The sequence below is a fragment of the Aulostomus chinensis genome, chromosome 14 (genome assembly GCF_037954235.1).
Source record: "Aulostomus chinensis isolate RoL2024-O1b breed Wild chromosome 14, RoL_Achi_v1.0, whole genome shotgun sequence".
In the NCBI taxonomy this organism is placed as follows: domain Eukaryota; kingdom Metazoa; phylum Chordata; class Actinopteri; order Syngnathiformes; family Aulostomidae; genus Aulostomus; species Aulostomus chinensis.
The window spans coordinates 558,829-576,925 of record NC_141333.1 but is presented as its reverse complement, the minus strand read 5'-3'; the positions used below and the strand labels follow the sequence as shown (position 1 = coordinate 576,925).

At 52.6% G+C, this 18,097-nt stretch overlaps 2 protein-coding genes across 4 annotated transcripts; one reads left to right on the top strand and one right to left on the bottom strand.

Annotated features, from left to right (window-relative positions):
• Positions 1–263: 263 nt before the first annotated feature.
• Positions 264–12,390, bottom strand: dbt (dihydrolipoamide branched chain transacylase E2). Of its 3 annotated transcripts, none has more exons than XM_086224401.1 (11): positions 12,281–12,390; positions 8,709–8,841; positions 8,230–8,305; positions 7,816–7,997; positions 7,607–7,734; positions 7,281–7,527; positions 7,024–7,190; positions 6,870–6,947; positions 6,426–6,617; positions 2,376–2,447; positions 264–2,143 (listed from the first exon to the last, which is right to left on the bottom strand). In XM_086224401.1, the coding sequence occupies exons 2-11, from the start codon at positions 8,740–8,742 to the stop codon at positions 1,976–1,978; spliced, it is 1,344 nt and encodes a 447-aa protein (XP_086080527.1). In that variant the 5' UTR covers positions 8,743–8,841; positions 12,281–12,390; the 3' UTR covers positions 264–1,975. The 3 variants fall into 3 exon arrangements, with proteins under 3 accessions (XP_086080527.1, XP_086080526.1, XP_086080528.1); XM_086224400.1 differs by lacking the exon at positions 12,281–12,390 and adding an exon at positions 11,762–11,917; XM_086224402.1 differs by lacking the exon at positions 12,281–12,390 and adding an exon at positions 11,660–11,752.
• Positions 12,391–12,422: 32 nt separating this feature from the next.
• rtca (RNA 3'-terminal phosphate cyclase) lies at positions 12,423–16,850 on the top strand. Its single transcript, XM_086224403.1, has 11 exons — positions 12,423–12,743; positions 12,907–13,007; positions 13,307–13,450; positions 13,731–13,854; positions 13,939–13,997; positions 14,067–14,208; positions 14,939–15,060; positions 15,596–15,654; positions 16,196–16,290; positions 16,405–16,509; positions 16,636–16,850. The coding sequence occupies exons 1-11, from the start codon at positions 12,579–12,581 to the stop codon at positions 16,732–16,734; spliced, it is 1,215 nt and encodes a 404-aa protein (XP_086080529.1). The 5' UTR covers positions 12,423–12,578; the 3' UTR covers positions 16,735–16,850.
• Positions 16,851–18,097: the final 1,247 nt, after the last annotated feature.

Sequence of the window (18,097 nt, the reverse complement as noted above, 5' to 3'; positions counted from 1 at the left end):
ATCATCACAAGTGTTCAAGCTGAAGAGCTTCATGCAGAATCGTTTCTCAGGCTTCAGGCTCTTCAGGTCTCCTGCCGTTGGCCAGCAAGGTAACAACCTGCAGTACACAGGCCTCTGCTCCAGCCTCCTCGCCATCAATACGGTCACGTGACTTGGGAATGATGAACTCCAACTTTACACAAAACCAGGAGTCCGTCCAGTAGCAGGAAGTGGCGTGCAGTATTGATTACTACGACTGGTTTATTGATGATGGATGTACCACGGTAGGCAACAAATCACTTCACACCTTAAACTTTATTCAAACTCCCCAAAATACAAAACTCTATACAGGTGACAGGAACAAGTTTGGTGAGGGTTAGAGGAAGCTGACGATCGCCACCTGACAGGAAGAACACAAACTTCCTCCCGTCACCTTGTCATCCATTAGCTCACATGATTCAAAGGTCCCAACACGATGTCAGGGGCTCTCAAAGTGGAGCGTGGGTCCCCTTCAGGACCCTCAGCAAGTCATGTGACCCTGGTGTAGCTCCTCCCTCGGCTAATGTTAGCTTAGCACTGCTAACGTAGCATCCAGGCTTCCAGCATCATCAGGGGTTCATCAGTGAAGATGATCTTGATGAACTGAACCTGGAAGATCAACTTTTGTTCACCAGAGCTGATTTACTGGTTCAATCACCACAATCACATGGAGCGATCCTATTGGCTGCTGGGGGAGGAGCCAGGAGATGACCACTTCCTGTTGGTGGGGGAACCAGGAGATGACCACTTCCTGTTGGTGGGGGAACCAGGAGATGACCACTTCCTGTTGGACTACAAACACACAGCTCAACACAGCAGCACTCAGAATGTCTGATTGAGGGTCACTCCAAGGGTCCCTGAGGGCCCCTGAACCCCACTTTGAGAACACCTGCCTGAGTGACTGAATGAAAGAAGTGCAGTTGAGAACTGGAACAGTAAAAAGAAGACGAGAGCCAGAGACCTCTCCTGGTGCCTTGGTAGGAACATCTAACAGGTGTCAGGTTACGGGGGACCAGCACAGAACCTCTACGCTCCCACAGTGGAACACAGATGTTCTGAGACAGGTCAACATGGGAGACGCTCGAGCTTGGCTTTCGCCCACGATGATGACGATGAATATGAACGTGATGCAACAGCAGCAGTGGAACTGATGAAGAGGTTCCACAGGCAGACCGGTCACTAGAACCAAGGAACCTCATCAGCTGCCTCTGGAACCTGCCGAGCAGCGGTCCAGGATCTCACCGTCACCTTCACAAGCCCCGCATGGAAAAACGGAATTTCATGACCCTGTGTTAAACTTCCTGTTGTCAAATCTCTCCAGAAACCACGAGCAAACCAGAATTAGGGACTGTTCGCTTGTCGTCACGGCGACAGACTGATCAATCATGAACGCATGTTTGTTCAAATCTGCATCATGATTCCGTTACTCTGACATCATTTTGACCTGTTTGTCACAGTTAAATCAACAAATGCTCCACCAAGGTAGTTTGCTGTGGGCGTGTCTGGTGAGTGGCGCTGGATTAGAGTGGGCGTGTCTGGTGAGTGGCGCTGGATTAGAGTTGGTGTGTCGAGACAGGCGACATCACCTCAGCTTGTGTGTTCAAGGCGCCAAGATCAGTTCAACTGCAAAAACAGCATTGAGTCATCGTTCAATTTTCATGTCAAGAAGTGTCATCTGAAGGTCCATCACATGACCTTCAGCTGCTCATCATGTGATACGAAACAGAGGTACATGATGGACCTTCCACTTCCAGTTGGTTTCCATGGAAACGATCCACCACACTCAAAACTTCTCATAGGAACAACATGATTGACAAGCTAGATCCCGCCTCCTTCCCTCTCCACCCTGCTGAAAGGCAACAAGGAAACGACAGCAAGTGAAGGCCTCTGATAGAAAGACACCGCGATGGCGGCAAGGGGGGGAGGGGCAGGTCTCGCCAGGGCTGATGGGAAATATCTACTTGAGGTCCAGCACCATGCCAGCCGGGTTCTCCAGGTATTCCCTCCACAGGTTGGAGAAGCGACACATGGTGGCACCGTCGATGATGCGATGATCCGCCGACCAACTGACCTTCATGATGTGAGCACGGATCACCTGACCACTGGCATCGAACCGCGGCAGAATCTGGTGGCGCAATAAAGAAGACGAGATGTAAGAGAAAATAAAAAGACGAAACACTGCATTTGGCTAGCAACTCTGTTCACATTAGCATCACACAGCTAAGTGGGCGGAGCTTGAGTAAATGACAGCAGGAGAACCCCGCCTCTTTACCAGCTGTTCCAGTGTTCCATTATGTAAGTCATGTGACTACAAGTAGCAGGAACACAAACCTCAGAAAGCTGCAGGAGAAACTTACCTGGATTTTCCCCAGTGCTCCGATGGCAACCTCTGGAGGAAGAATGACCGGCTTGGCGTACGTCCCTCCGATCTGAGTCACACAAACACAGACTCATCAGCTGCCGTCAAGAACCTCTACGTTCTCCTGGAGGACAGTAGAACGCTGTTGTGTGAACTGTGATTCATTATTTTCATAACATTAACGTGACGACGCGGCTCCACGCCGGAGCAGAGGGAGGTCGCACACCTCCAGGTTACTGTGTCTGAGCGGTCGATATCGTCGAGTGATTGAGGGTCAATCAGGGTTCTGCTGAGTCGGCGGCACAAACCAAACCGACCTTGTGAGTTTAGAGGGAATGTGGAGTTTCAATCAATCGTCACATTTTCAAGACGTTTTCTTAGGCTGCAGAATCTCACACACACTCTCTCCGACACACACACACACACACTCTCTCCGACACACACACACACACACTCTCTCCGACACACACACACACACACTCTCTCCGACACACACACACACACACTCTCTCCGACACACACACACACACACTCTCTCCGACACACACACACACACACTCTCTCCGACACACACACACACACACACACACACACACACACACACACACACTCTCTCCGACACACACACACTCTCTCCGACACACACACACTCTCTCCGACACACACACACACACACACTCTCTCCGACACACACACACGCACACACTCTCCGACACACACGCACACACTCTCCGACACACACGCACACACTCTCCGACACACACACACACACACGCACACACACTCTCTCCGACACACACACACACACACGCACACACACTCTCTCCGACACACACACACACACACACTCTCCGACACACACACACACACACACACTCTCCGACACACACACACACACACACTCTCCGACACACACACACACACTCTCTCCGACACACACACACACACTCTCTCCGACACACACACACACACACACACTCTCTCCGACACACACACACACACTCTCTCCGACACACACACACACACTCTCTCCGACACACACACACACACTCTCTCCGACACACACACACACGCACGCACACACTCTCCGACACACACACACACGCACGCACACACTCTCCGACACACACACACACGCACACACTCTCCGACACACACACACACACTCTCCGACACACACACACACACTCTCCGACACACACTCTCTCCGACACACACACTCTCCGACACACACTCTCTCCGACACACACACACACTCTCTCCGACACACACACACACACACTCTCTCCGACACACACACACACACACACACTCTCTCCGACACACACACACACACACTCTCTCCGACACACACACACACACACTCTCTCCGACACACACACACACACACTCTCTCCGACACACACACACACACACTCTCTCCGACACACACACACACACACTCTCTCCGACACACACACACACACACTCTCTCCGACACACACACACACACACTCTCTCCGACACACACACACACACACTCTCTCCGACACACACACACACACTCTCTCCGACACACACACACACACTCTCTCCGACACACACACACACTCTCTCCGACACACACACACACTCTCTCCGACACACACACACACTCTCTCCGACACACACACACACACACTCTCCGACACACACACACACACACACTCTCTCCGACACACACACACACACACACACTCTCTCCGACACACACACACACACACGCACACACTCTCCGACACACACACACACACACGCACACACTCTCCGACACACACACACACGCACGCACACACTCTCCGACACACACACACACGCACGCACACACTCTCCGACACACACACACACGCACGCACACACTCTCCGACACACACACACACGCACGCACACACTCTCCGACACACACACACACGCACGCACACACTCTCCGACACACACACACACGCACGCACACACTCTCCGACACACACACACACGCACACACTCTCCGACACACACACACACACTCTCCGACACACACACACACACACGCACACACACACACTCTCTCCGACACACACACACACTCTCTCCGACACACACACACACACACTCTCCGACACACACACACACTCTCTCCGACACACACACACACACTCTCTCCGACACACACACACACTCTCTCCGACACACACACACACTCTCTCCGACACACACACACACTCTCTCCGACACACACACACACTCTCTCCGACACACACACACACTCTCTCCGACACACACACACACACACACTCTCTCCGACACACACACACACACACACTCTCTCCGACACACACACACACACACACACACTCTCTCCGACACACACACACACACACTCTCTCCGACACACACACACACACACTCTCTCCGACACACACACACACACTCTCTCCGACACACACACACACACTCTCTCCGACACACACACACACACACACTCTCTCCGACACACACACACACTCTCTCCGACACACACACACACACACACTCTCTCCGACACACACACACACTCTCTCCGACACACACACACACACACACACACACACTCACACTCTCTCCGACACACACACACACACTCTCTCCGACACACACACACACTCTCTCCGACACACACACACACTCTCTCCGACACACACACACACTCTCTCCGACACACACACACACTCTCTCCGACACACACACACACACTCTCCGACACACACACACACACACACACACACTCTCCGACACACACACACACACACACACACTCTCTCCGACACACACACACACACACACACACACTCTCTCCGACACACACACACACACACACACACACACTCTCCGACACACACACACACACACACTCTCCGACACACACTCTCTCCGACACACACACACACTCTCTCCGACACACACACACACTCTCTCCGACACACACACACACTCTCTCCGACACACACACACACTCTCTCCGACACACACACACACACACTCTCTCCGACACACACACACACACACTCTCTCCGACACACACACACACACACTCTCTCCGACACACACACACACACACACACACACACTCTCCGACACACACACACACACACACACACACTCTCCGACACACACACACACACACACACACTCTCCGACACACACACACACACACACACACTCTCCGACACACACACACACACTCTCTCCGACACACACACACACTCTCTCCGACACACACACACACTCTCTCCGACACACACACACACTCTCTCCGACACACACACACACTCTCTCCGACACACACACACACACACTCTCTCCGACACACACACACACACTCTCTCCGACACACACACACACACTCTCTCCGACACACACACACACACTCTCTCCGACACACACACACACACTCTCTCCGACACACACACACACTCTCTCCGACACACACACACACACTCTCTCCGACACACACACACACACACTCTCTCCGACACACACACACACTCTCTCCGACACACACACACACTCTCTCCGACACACACACACACACACACTCTCTCCGACACACACACACACTCTCTCCGACACACACACACACACACTCTCTCCGACACACACACACACACACACACTCTCTCCGACACACACACACACACACTCTCTCCGACACACACACACACACACACACTCTCTCCGACACACACACACACTCTCTCCGACACACACACACACACACACACACACTCACACTCTCTCCGACACACACACACACACTCACACTCTCTCCGACACACACACACACACTCACACTCTCTCCGACACACACACACACACTCACACTCTCTCCGACACACACACACACACTCACACTCTCTCCGACACACACACACACACTCACACTCTCTCCGACACACACACACACACACACACACACACTCTCTCCGACACACACACACACACACTCACACTCTCTCCGACACACACACACACACACACACTGCTGCTGTCAAATTGCGCCCCCCCAACTAACCGAGCCGATGTTGGACAGGCTGAAGGTTCCACCGTTCAGGTCTGCGGTTCCCAGCTGACCGGCGGCACCCAGCGCCTGCAGGCGGTTCAGCTCCTGAGCGATTTCGAAGATGCTGAGCAGCTGCACATTCTTCACATTGGGGACCAGCAGACCCTGGCTGGTGTCCATGGCCACGCCGATGTTATGAGACGCCTGCAGGACAGGACAACAGCATGAGACACGTCTGCTGCACAGGGTTCTGGTTCAGTCCCAGCAGACTGTCTGGTGACACACGGTGACCTCTCTTCTCCAGAGGTCTACAGCCTCAGTTACCATGGTGATGTATGCTGCAGAAAAGTGAACCGCCTCTGGGACCCTGGGTCTCCTGGTTCATGGTGCAGGTGGTCAAATCCAAGACCGACCACGTGATGTGATCTAATCGTGACAGCAGCGACACCTTGTTACCTTGTAGGTGATGTTCTGGCAGCCGTCATCCAGCGAGGCGTTGAGGATCGGGAAGTGGAGAAGACTGAGCGAGGCAGCCTGAACCAATGAGAGCACAGCATCAACATCCACGCCCGCATTCCCATCACCCAGCACGAACCCTCCAGCCCCACACCTTGATGAAGAAGGGCATGTAGCTCAGCTTGACCCCGCGACCTTCAGTGACTGGCTTCAGGTCGGCTCTCAGAGCCACCAGGCAGCTCAGGTCGACCTCATCACAGTAACCGAAGTGAGGGATCTTCAGAGCCGCCATCATGGTTCTCACCATCGCTTTGTGGAACCCTGCAGGCGGAGGCAGAGACCTCAGCTACACCAAACAGTCAACCCTCAACAACTCGATCTTTTTGTTTGCCAGTTGGGGTGAACTTCGACCTTTGAGGGGCTCCGTGACGTCCTTGCCAGTGATTGCAGCTTTGGGCGTGGCAGGTCGAGGCTTGAGGGCGGCTGGAGTGCTGATGGGCCTCGCGGCAGCTGCTGTGTGGGTGGGAGGCGGAGTCTGGATCTCCTGGAAGGGCGTTGGAGGTAAAATGGCCCCTGTTTGCTTTGCCAGGAAATTCAGGATGTCTTCCTTCAGGATGCGTCCATCTTTACCCGTCCCAACCACCTCACTGAGCTTTATCTGAGAGGTCAGGTGTCATCGCACTGAGAAATTAAACCTAAACAAACTGGGAACACTGGACCGACTGGGGCAGACTTACATTGTTCTCCATGGCTAGGCGTCGGACGGCAGGAGTGGCCTGGGTCTTGTGACCTTTGATCTCCTGGTGGGTGTGTTCTTCCCGAGCCATGGCAGGAGTCTCCACCACGTCCTCCTCCTGGATCAGCTCTGAACCACCACAGATCAAAGGTCAAAGTCAATCTAAACACGCCGCATGTTCAGGTGTGACGCCTCAGTGCTGGACCCCACCTGTACTGGACTCTGTCTCAATGTCCACCAGCGGTTTGCCCACCAGGGCGATGGCATCTACGTCGTAGTAGAGCTTTCGGATGATGCCATCATAGCGGCTGGTAATGGTGACGGACGCCTTGTCGCTCTGAACCTCACAGATGCTGTCAAACTGAGAGACTTTATCCCCCTCCTTGACGTACCTGGGAGACAAACCGCCAAGAACCCTTAGAACACGAGGAGGCAGACGGAACAGGTAGGAGACGCACGCGGTGGTCCCTGCATGTAGGCGCAGCGGTGTGTGTGTGTGTGTGCGCTTGATGGTCTCCTTGTTAGCAGTGGTCATCCCGTGTAAGCATGGCGTGCCCGTGTAAGTGTGACAGTTGTCCCGTGTAAGCGCGGCGGTCTCTGCAATAGGGGTGGTCTTGCACGTACCACTCCTTGACAGTGACTTCCATGATTCCCTCTCCGATGTCGGACAGTTTGAACTGGACAATGGGTCCTCGACTCGCTACAGGAGAAGACAAGATTGACATCATCAATGACCTGGTGACCTTGAAGGAACTGATGAAGAAGAACGTTCCTGTACTTCTGAACGAAATGGCGTGAACTCAATGAGGAGAAGGTGACTAGAAAACGAGAGAAACTCATGACTCAGCAGTTGGCAGCACAGACACACGTGCGAGCACATTCACACCTGGATGTGATGATTAACCACCGTTTGTCAGTCGGGACAATGGCGAAAAAGAACAATGACCTCAAATTCCAGGTATTTACTGGGTGTTGGTGTTTGTGGGCCGCGTCTGCCTGGTTGAGAGTTTGTGTGATGGTGATGCTGGATCACATGGTGTCACTGAGGAACACGAAGAAGTTCTGGTACAGGTCTGACGGGTTCTGGAGGCTTGGGGACTCACCTGTGCTTGTGAGCAGCATCCTCGTGCTGGACATCTGCAGCTTCCTGTCCCACCTCAAGGGGAGCGACTGCAGGCTCCTGTTGCACAGGACGCTCTGAGGCTGGAAACATCGGCGGCGGTACTGCTGACTCACCTGGCAGGAGACAGGACACACACGGGTCAACACAGAGCCTGACCATCCCACAGCCCGCCAGGCTCTCTGGTGACCAGTGGTCGAAGACGACCAATGGCACAGGGACGCAGATGCGTGGTCGTGGTGACATTCTACAATTCTACAGTTTCATTTAGCAGACGCTTTTGTCCAAAACGACGTACAAACAAGCAAGAATTCAGACTTAATTAAGGAAAAACCCATAGTAGCGCAAAAGTGCTTCAGTTGTGATTTGGTCACAGGTACTGCCATCTAGTGGCAGAAGAAGTGTCGCCCCCCCCCCCCCCCTTTTTTTTTTGACAAACATACAACATCACACAACCCAGTTAGTGCTACATAGTCACTAAGTGCTGGGTCTTGGACCCTCTGACTGATTCTACCCCAAAGAGGAGCAGAGTCAGGTTCAGTGCCTCGGTGCTCTCTGAACAATTGAGTCTTCAATTGTCTCTTAAAAGTAGAAAGGGACTCAGCAGAACGCACAGAGTTCGGTAGTTGGTTCCACCATTTGGGAACAACAGAAGAGAAGAGTCTGGCTAGAGATTTGGAGCAGCGCTGGGCTGGAAGCACCAGGCGTCTTTGGCATGCAGAGCGTAGTGGGCGAGAAGGAGAGTAGACCTGGATCAGGGATTCCAGGTAGGCTGGAGCCGTTCTTGGGATTGTTTTGTGAGCCAAGAGAAGTGCCTTGAATTTGATCCTGGCTGCCACTGGAAGCCAGTGAAGAGAAACCAGCAGCGGGGTGACATGTACCCTTTTGGGCTGGTTGAAGACCAGACGTGCTGCTGCATTCTGGATCATCTGCAGAGGCTTGAATGAGCCTGCAGGGAGGCCTGCCAGAAGAGAGTTGCAGTAGTCAATGCGTGAGATGACAAGAGCCTGAACCAGAATCTGTGTGGTCTGTTGGGTCAGGAGGGGTCTGATCTTCCTGATGTTGTAGAGGGCATAACGGCAAGACCGAGAAACTGAGGCCACATGAACCTTAAAGGTCAGCTGGTCATCAATCATGACACCCAGGTTTCTGGCTGAGTTTGTTGGCACAAGTAGGCTCGAGTCAAGTTGGACACTGACCTGAGGCTGAACAGATGGACAAGCTGGAAAGACCATAAGTTCAGTCTTAGAGAGATTCAGTTGAAGGTGGCGTTCCTCCATCCATGTGAAGATATCAGCCGGACACGCTGATATACGATCTGAGACCGTTCTGTCATCAGGTGGGAAAGAGAGGAGAAGCTGAGTGTCGTCAGCATAACAGTGGTAGGAGAAGCCATGGGAGCGGATCACTGCACCAAGTGAGGTGGTGTACAGAGAGAAGAGAAGGGGACCAAGCACTGACCCCTGAGGTACCCCAGTCGATAGGCCATGTGACCTAGACACCTTTCCTCGCCATGACACTCTGAAGGATCTGCCTGTGAGGTAGGACTTGAACCACAACAAGGCAGAACCAGATATGCCGAGCTCAGAGAGTGTGGAGAGGAGAATGTGATGGTTCACCGTGTCGAAGGCAGCAGACAGGTCCAGCAGAAGTAGGACAGAGCACTGACCAGCAGCTCGAGCTCGTCTCAGTGACTCAGGGACTGACAGGAGTGCAGTCTCAGTGGAGTGGTCACACCTGAAGCCAGACTGAAAAGAGTCAAGTAGGTTGTTGTTCCACAGATGTTCAGAGACCTGGTTAAATACTGAGCGCTCCAGTATTTTTGACAGGAATGGCAGACGTGATACTGGCCTGTAGTTTTCAACCTGGGCGGGGTTGAGATGAGGCTTTTTGAGCAGTGGGGTGACCTCCTGCTTAAAAGTAGCAGGGAAAATGCCAGTTTCCAGGGAGGAATTGACAATGTGTGTGACTGCAGGTTTGATAGTGGGCAAAATGGTCTGCAGGATGCTGGTGGGTATTGGATCGAGAGGACAAGTTGTAGGTTTTGAGCTCAGGAGAAGTCTGGAGACTTCATCTTGGCTCAGGGGAGCAAAGGAGAAGAGTGAAGCAGCAGTGGCAGGTTGGTGCTGACTGGACTGGTCAGGCTCAGAGAACTGGTTGCTGATTGCAGCAACCTTTTCAGTAAAAAAGGAGGCAAACATGTCTGAAGTCAGCGCAGTGGAAGGCTGAGCAACTGGAGGAGAAAGCAAGAGTTACACCTGTAGGTCCATGTTTAAAACATCTAACTGAATATCAATCGCCACTTCCACACGACTCGTCATCACATGTGGCGAATCACGACGGCCGCTGTTGGTCACTCGGCCTCACCGGGCCATTGAACCTCACTGGCCCATCGAGCCTCACCGGGCCACCACCAAGAACCCATTTAATTGCTTCTTTGTTTCTTTCTGCTCTTCTGCAGACGTCTTCGTTTATCCAGGATTGACTTTGTTGCAGCTTCTGTGCGCAGGCGCGGTTTATGTGAGAGAAATAACGCCGTGCGTGGGACCTCAACTGTGAGTGGAAGAGCCCCGACCACCAGAAGCTCCACCTCAACCCGGAGAACCTCTGACTGATGGCTCCTCAACAGGCTAATTGGACTGAAGACTCGGTGACATGAACAGATGTTCGGAGCTCGGATCAACACATGAAAATGGCCAATAATGACAATGTCATCATAACAAGAAGTACTGAGGGTGGAGGTTCCGGGGATGTCCGTAGAACCTCACTGTTCGTGGTGAGTGGAGGCGCGGGAGGAGGACCGAAGACGCGCCATGTGTTTCAACAATTAGCGTCCCAGCACTGGACGGGCGCCCCGGGATAGGAGGGGGCCTCAGCAGGGTCTGTCAGACAAGCACTAGCATTAGCATCGTCAGGAGCGGTTAAAAAGCTCACGCGTGGTACTGCCGGTGACGTCAGCTCGACCGCAGGGGTACGCTAACCGCGTTCAATCCGACTGATGTTCGAGTGTAACCGTCATGTCTGCGTGTTTCTCACCAGTCGTCGGAACACAGCGAAGGAGCCTCTGGTGACCGCCGCCATTCTTTCTCTACAACGTCACAGCTGCACGCCCCTGGCAGTAACCAATCATCACGCTGATCCAGGAGACGTGACGCAGGGGTCATTATCTTTGCCACGCTGCCACCCAGCGGCCACCAGGGCAACAACGGCAGCCTTTTTTATATTTATACTACCAAAGTAAAAGTAGTAGTAACTCTATCTCATTGAAGACAACTGTCATCACGAGGTACGCGGAACAGACGCACGTGAAATGTGTTCTGAACGTATACTCGTATCTTTTATTGTGGAAACCAAAATGCTTCCGTGTCGCTGTTCTTCACGTGACCTCCGTCTTTTTCACAGCAAGAAAGGCGGCAGACGTGTCACGGGTTACAGTACCGGGGGGCGGGGGGGGGGGGGGGGGGGGCGTACCTGCTTACCACGATGACACGAGGAGCCCCACATCGGCTCAGGGAAGCGCAACTCAAACTTAAACATCGAATCTCATGAGCTTACCTGTCGCACCTGATCACACCTGTCGCACCTGATCACACCTGTCGCACCTGATCACACCTGTCGCACCTGATCACACCTGAGCACACCTGTCCTACTTGTCACACCTAATCACACCTGTCCTACCTCTTCCCATCTGTCACACCTGTTGCATCTGATCACATCTGTTAAACCCGATCACGATCGGAGCTTCGACAAACGCTAATAAAACTTTCTTACTCATAATTTCTGAAGCAACATTTTATATCTTTTCTAGGTTTTCTAGGAACTTTACTTTGAAAATCCCAGGAAGTGGCTGCGGATGTTCCGCTTGATTCAATCGGCGAAGTGGTGGACGAAGAAGAATCACAAACAAAGTGCCGGCAGCGGCAGCGACGCCACGCGCAGGAGGAGTTCCCGCCACGTCCCGAGAGGAGAGAAGATGGAAGCCGCGGCGGTGGAGCTGGACGGCAGCGTGATGGAGGGCGTGAGTAGCGGCACACTAGACCCCGGAGCAGGTCGCGAGCGCTGCGTGTTGCGCTGCTAGCAGGCTAGCAACAGGCTAGCCATGCTAGCAGCAGGCTAGCAGCCAGCCGGCGCTCTCAGCTCACAGCTGTCGGTTGTGTCTCCCCGGTGTCGCTTCCCTGTAGGGCGGACAGATCCTGAGAGTCTCCGCGGCGCTCAGCTGTATCACCGGGTCCCCCATCAAAATCTCCCAAATCCGAGCCGGCAGAAGCGCACCTGGACTCAGGTGAGTCAGCGCCTCCAGGCTAGCAGGCTAACGTTAGCCTATTCATGCCATCCGCGTTGGCACAGGTGCTGAGGGCAGTGAACGGACTCCATCCAGAGTCCTGCGATACTCGAGTCGGTCACATCCCTCCTGTGTAGCTATGGAGACAGAAGTGATGCAGCAGTGTATAACCCCCCCCCCCCACACACACACACACACACACACACACACACAATCATCAAACAAATACAGTTGTGACATTCGGTGAAAGTGTACTCTCTCCCGTGTGTGTCTGTGCGTGTGTGCGTGCGTGTGCTTAGACCGCAGCACCTGAGCGGGTTGCAGCTGGTCTCAGATCTGTGCTCTGGTAGCATGCAGGGCGCCAGCATCAGCTCCACTGACATCAGTCTGAGGCCTGGAAAGATCCAGGGAGGAACCCACACGGCGGACACTCAGACGGCAGGGTGAGTCCTCACAGCTCATAGCATCAGGGGGTTGCCAAGTCTGCTAGAGGGCCCAGCAGGTCCTAGAGGGCCCAGCAGGTCCTAGAGGGCCCAGCAGGTCCTAGAGGGCCCAGCAGGTCCTAGAGGGCCCAGCAGGTCCTAGAGGGCCCAGCAGGTCCTAGAGGGCCCAGCAGGTCCTAGAGGGCCCCCATTTCACTCCTGTCCATGGATCACATCATTTATGTTGTTGTCAGGATACTGTTTTAAACCGTGTGTGTGTGTGTGTGTGTGCGTGTGTCAGGAGTGTGTGTCTGCTCCTCCAGGTTGCCCTCCCTTGTGCTCTCTATGCCGATGCCTCCTCACAGCTCTGCCTGAAGGGAGGAACCAACGCTGAAATGGCGCCTCAGATTGACTACACAGTTAAGGTACACCCCCCACACACAAGGGAGATCTGGTGGTTGTCATGGGCAACCACAGTGTTGAACCTGTGAACTCTTCCTCCTCATCAGGTCTTCAAACCCATTGTGGAGAAGTTTGGGGTCCATTTTGACTGTGACATCAGAATGAGGTCAGTAGCCGTGTTCCCTAAAGGGATTGTGATGCATGTTTAACTTTATTGTTTGTGTGTGTGTTTCAGGGGCTTCTACCCTAAAGGGGGGGGTGAGGTGATGGTGACGGTGAGTCCAGTCAGAGAGCTGCAGCCCATCACCATGATGGAGCGAGGAACCATAACGAAAATCCATGGCCGAGCGTTCGTGGCTGGCGTCTTGCCTTTCAAAGTAAAGTTCACTCACAGAGCCGCTGCACACCAACATGGCAGCCGACCTCCTCAGCCGAGACGGCTGTGGGTGATTCTTGGGATGTTGAACCCTCTGAACACCAGAATCCCCGGCTGCCTGTGAAGCTGTCAGACTGACATCAGCTCACCTCTCTACCTGGCGCACGCGTCGTCCATTTCCTTCAGGTTTGGTGGCGAGTGGAAGCAGCTGTTGCAGTGAGACCTACCTGCTGATTCACTGCAGGCTGAGCCAGAAGTGATCTAGTTAATTTCATCTCAGGTGTCATACGCCTGCAGGGAACCTGGATCAGAGCGGCGGCGACCTGGAGGGTCGGTAAACACACGTTAGTGGGCACGTGGGCGGCCGGTAGCCGTCAGTCGCCATTAGCTTCAAGCTAAATATGCTGATCCTGCTGATCAGCTCTGAAAGGGAGGTAACTGGTTGCTGCTTTGTGATGTGGAGAACGACACACACACACACACACACCAGTGTGTCAGCTAGTGATGAGTGAAGAAATGAATGGTGCGTTTGTGTTCACCCCCAAACGGTGCAGCACCACAGCACTCCGAGGTGAGGGCGTGGCTCGTCACGATTGAGTTATTTCCATGGAGATGCACCAGTTTATTTTAAGGTCAGTCAGTTAACATGGGACAGGGAGTTCCAGTGAGTGCGAGGGTTAATGATGGAGATGCTTTGATGTCACCTCATGCTGGCTGCTCTTTGTCTTCAGTTGGCGAAGGACATGTCTGCCGCCGCCGTCCGTACCATCAGGAAAGAAATCAAAGAGCTCTACATCAACATCCAACCGTTGCAGGAGAAGGAAAAAGCTTATGGAAACGGCAATGGCATCATGTAAGCCCCGCCCACCAAGTGACATCACTGCTGCTTTCATGCTGCACTACACTGCAGGTCTGAAAGCCAAGGTCACGTGTTTGCTGCATTCACATCATTCTCACGCCTGAAACATGCATGTGACACACAAGGCAGCTGGTGGCGTCGTCCCAGCTGGACTGTGAGGCCGAAGAAGAAACGAGAGAGCCTCACTGGCGCCCTCCAGAGGAATAAGAGTGTACGAGCTCCCATATCTCACGTGTCTGCCATGTAGGAATCAACCACCTGACTCAAAGGTTCCACTACAGAGCCATTGAGTGACAGAATAGTTCTACCAGGAGGGTTCTTTAAGGCCTCATGTACCTCAGTCAGAGACGGAGAACTGGAGTTGGTGAGGAATCCCTTCTGAGCAAAGTCCAGCAGTCGTTGACTCGTCACCAACTCATACACTTTGTACAACGGTGAAGTCTGTGAACGCATCACTGAGCTTGACAAGATGCTGGTGGTCAGAACCTTGATAGAGGGGTGTGTGTGTGTGTGTGTGTGTGTGTTTCAGCATCATCGCCGAGTCGTCTACAGGATGTCTGTTTGCTGGTTCGGCTCTTGGGAAGAAAGGTGAGGTTCATCATGTGTCCGTGGTCACCTCCTGCTCGTCCTCCAGGTAATGGTCTATCTCCATGGCAACAGGAGATTTGGGTTGACAGGACCGTAAAACAATAAGTGATGTAAAATATATTGCTGACAACCGAAGTGTGATGGGAGCAGTAGTCCTCTGATATCATGAGCTCACTGAGGACGAAATCATTTGTCTGGCAGGTGTCACACCTGGTGTTGCCATGGTGATGAAACCTGATCAACTCTTTGATGCTTGTCCCTGGCACAGTTATTAAAGACAAAACTGTTGATGCATGATTGTGTTTTTTTGACATGGAGGAGGAGCTAAACAACTGCTGTACCACAAATTACTCAGACATCAGCACTCAAATGTCACCCAGCAGTGGGCAGTGTTGGGTTTAGGAGGCCGATGGTAACCTTCCAGTCCCCGTAACACTTGCTGAGGTCGTCCTCTGTCCATGACAAGGGTCAGTGGGGCCACTGCTGTAAAACAGGTGGAGGTGTTGGTCCTCTGGTGGACGCGTGTACGTGTGTTTTTCAGGTGTGTATGCAGACAAGGTGGGCATCGAGGCGGCTGAGATGTTGCTGAGGAACATCAGACACAACGGCTGTGTGGACGAGTTCCTGCAGGATCAGGTGGGTCAGCTGGTCTCCCTCCAACCATCATCTGTTGGGGCTCAGGAGCGTTTGTTTAGCAGCAGCTGATCTCCCTGCTGACATTGACCTCTGGGACAACCTCTTGCTCCTCAGCTCATCATCTTCATGGCACTGGCAAAGGGAACGTCCCGGCTTCGAACCGGCGCCGTGACGCTGCACACGCAGACGGCGATCCACATGGCAGAGCAGCTGACTCAGGTCCAGACACAGGAAACAGCCTCTCCAACCACTTCAGATTCATTTGAAGACTGTTAAGGAAAGAATGAACAAAAGAATGTTTGCTCTCTGAACCTCTACTCTCAATAAAGTTTCTCTTTTTTTCAGGCAAAATTCTCAATAACGAAGTCTGAGGATGAACTGAGCAGCCACGTCACGTACATCATTGAGTGTCAAGGGTCAGGAGCCGTCAACCCCAACCTGTAGACGCACGCGCACACACCAGCTGCTCCAACATGGCCGACCCTCAGCTTCTGTCTCTCAGGGTTTTTTTCTTTCAAGTGTAATCATCAACAAATGAATCAATAAAGATCAAAAACAGGCGCCATATCTCTGTCTGATTCCACTTTCAACACAAACAGACCTGGTTGGACTCTCCTGCACGTCCTGTGGGCACCATCTTTTTCCGTGACATCACCGATTGGGGGTTGTGTTGATAGTCCCCATAACCTCTTTAACTTGTGTTTGTGTGTCGAAACCTGAGGACTGGAAACTCACACCCCCGTCCCCTCGGGAACCAGGAGTAACCCAACCTGGGTCACCTGACACCTCATTGGCTTGCCCTGCTCCTTGTAGTCTGCTCGCCGCACCGCAGCATGGTGGACGCTGGGGCCTGGGAGATGCACCAGGACAGCCCCCCGATCCTCCACCCAGCTCCTCTAGGTCCGGGTCTGGGTTCAGGACCGGCTCCAAACCGTGTGTGGATCTCTCTGATTGCAGGTGTGTGCGACATCATCATGAAGGGTTTATCTGCTTCTGAAAATGGAGCCATGTTACATTGAAGGTGGTCAGAAAATGAGTTTTTTCATTTCCAACCTGACTACAGCAGCATTTCCATGACAACTGATAAACCTCGGCAACAGGTGCTTCAGCCATGGACACGCCCACAAACAGGTTTGATTAATTACATCAGGTGTCAACACATTGGCCGCTGCAATAGTTCTGTGGAGCTCCTTGTAATGGTTCTGATCCAGACTCGCGGGTGTGACTTTGACAAACGTGCAACTTCTTGTAAAATGACTGAGATTCAGAATATTTGGAGGTTGTTTCACACGCGGAGACGATGTGATTTGATGACGACGTCAGAGGAGACGCTTAGGGTGGTCTCTGCAGCCCAGCAGGTGCGTGTCTTTGCTGGGTCACCAAACATCACAAAAATAAATCTGTTGCGTTTGTATCAGATCAACACAATATTTTAATTAATAAATGTTATCTTTTTGTTGGAAAATTGTCTAAATTTCAGTCATTTTCTAAGAAAGCCAGTAAAAGAAAGAAAAATTATCAAAAGGTTAAAATGTGGATATGAGCTACCAAAGCAGTGAAGTGGAGGATGTCCTGACTGACCTGAGACTGCTGGTCCCTGGGATTTGTAGTGTAACATCCTGGTAGATGCAGCAGTCCAGCCGAAGGTCGGAGGTCAACCAAAGAGGCTGATCATCCTTAACTGCTCCTCTGTTTTGAAAGCGTTCAGTTACGAAAAAAAAACCCATCAAAATCTACAAGACTTCCGACCTGTTTATTGGCATGGTTTTACAAAGATGATTAACAACAAGAAAAAGTTGGACATACA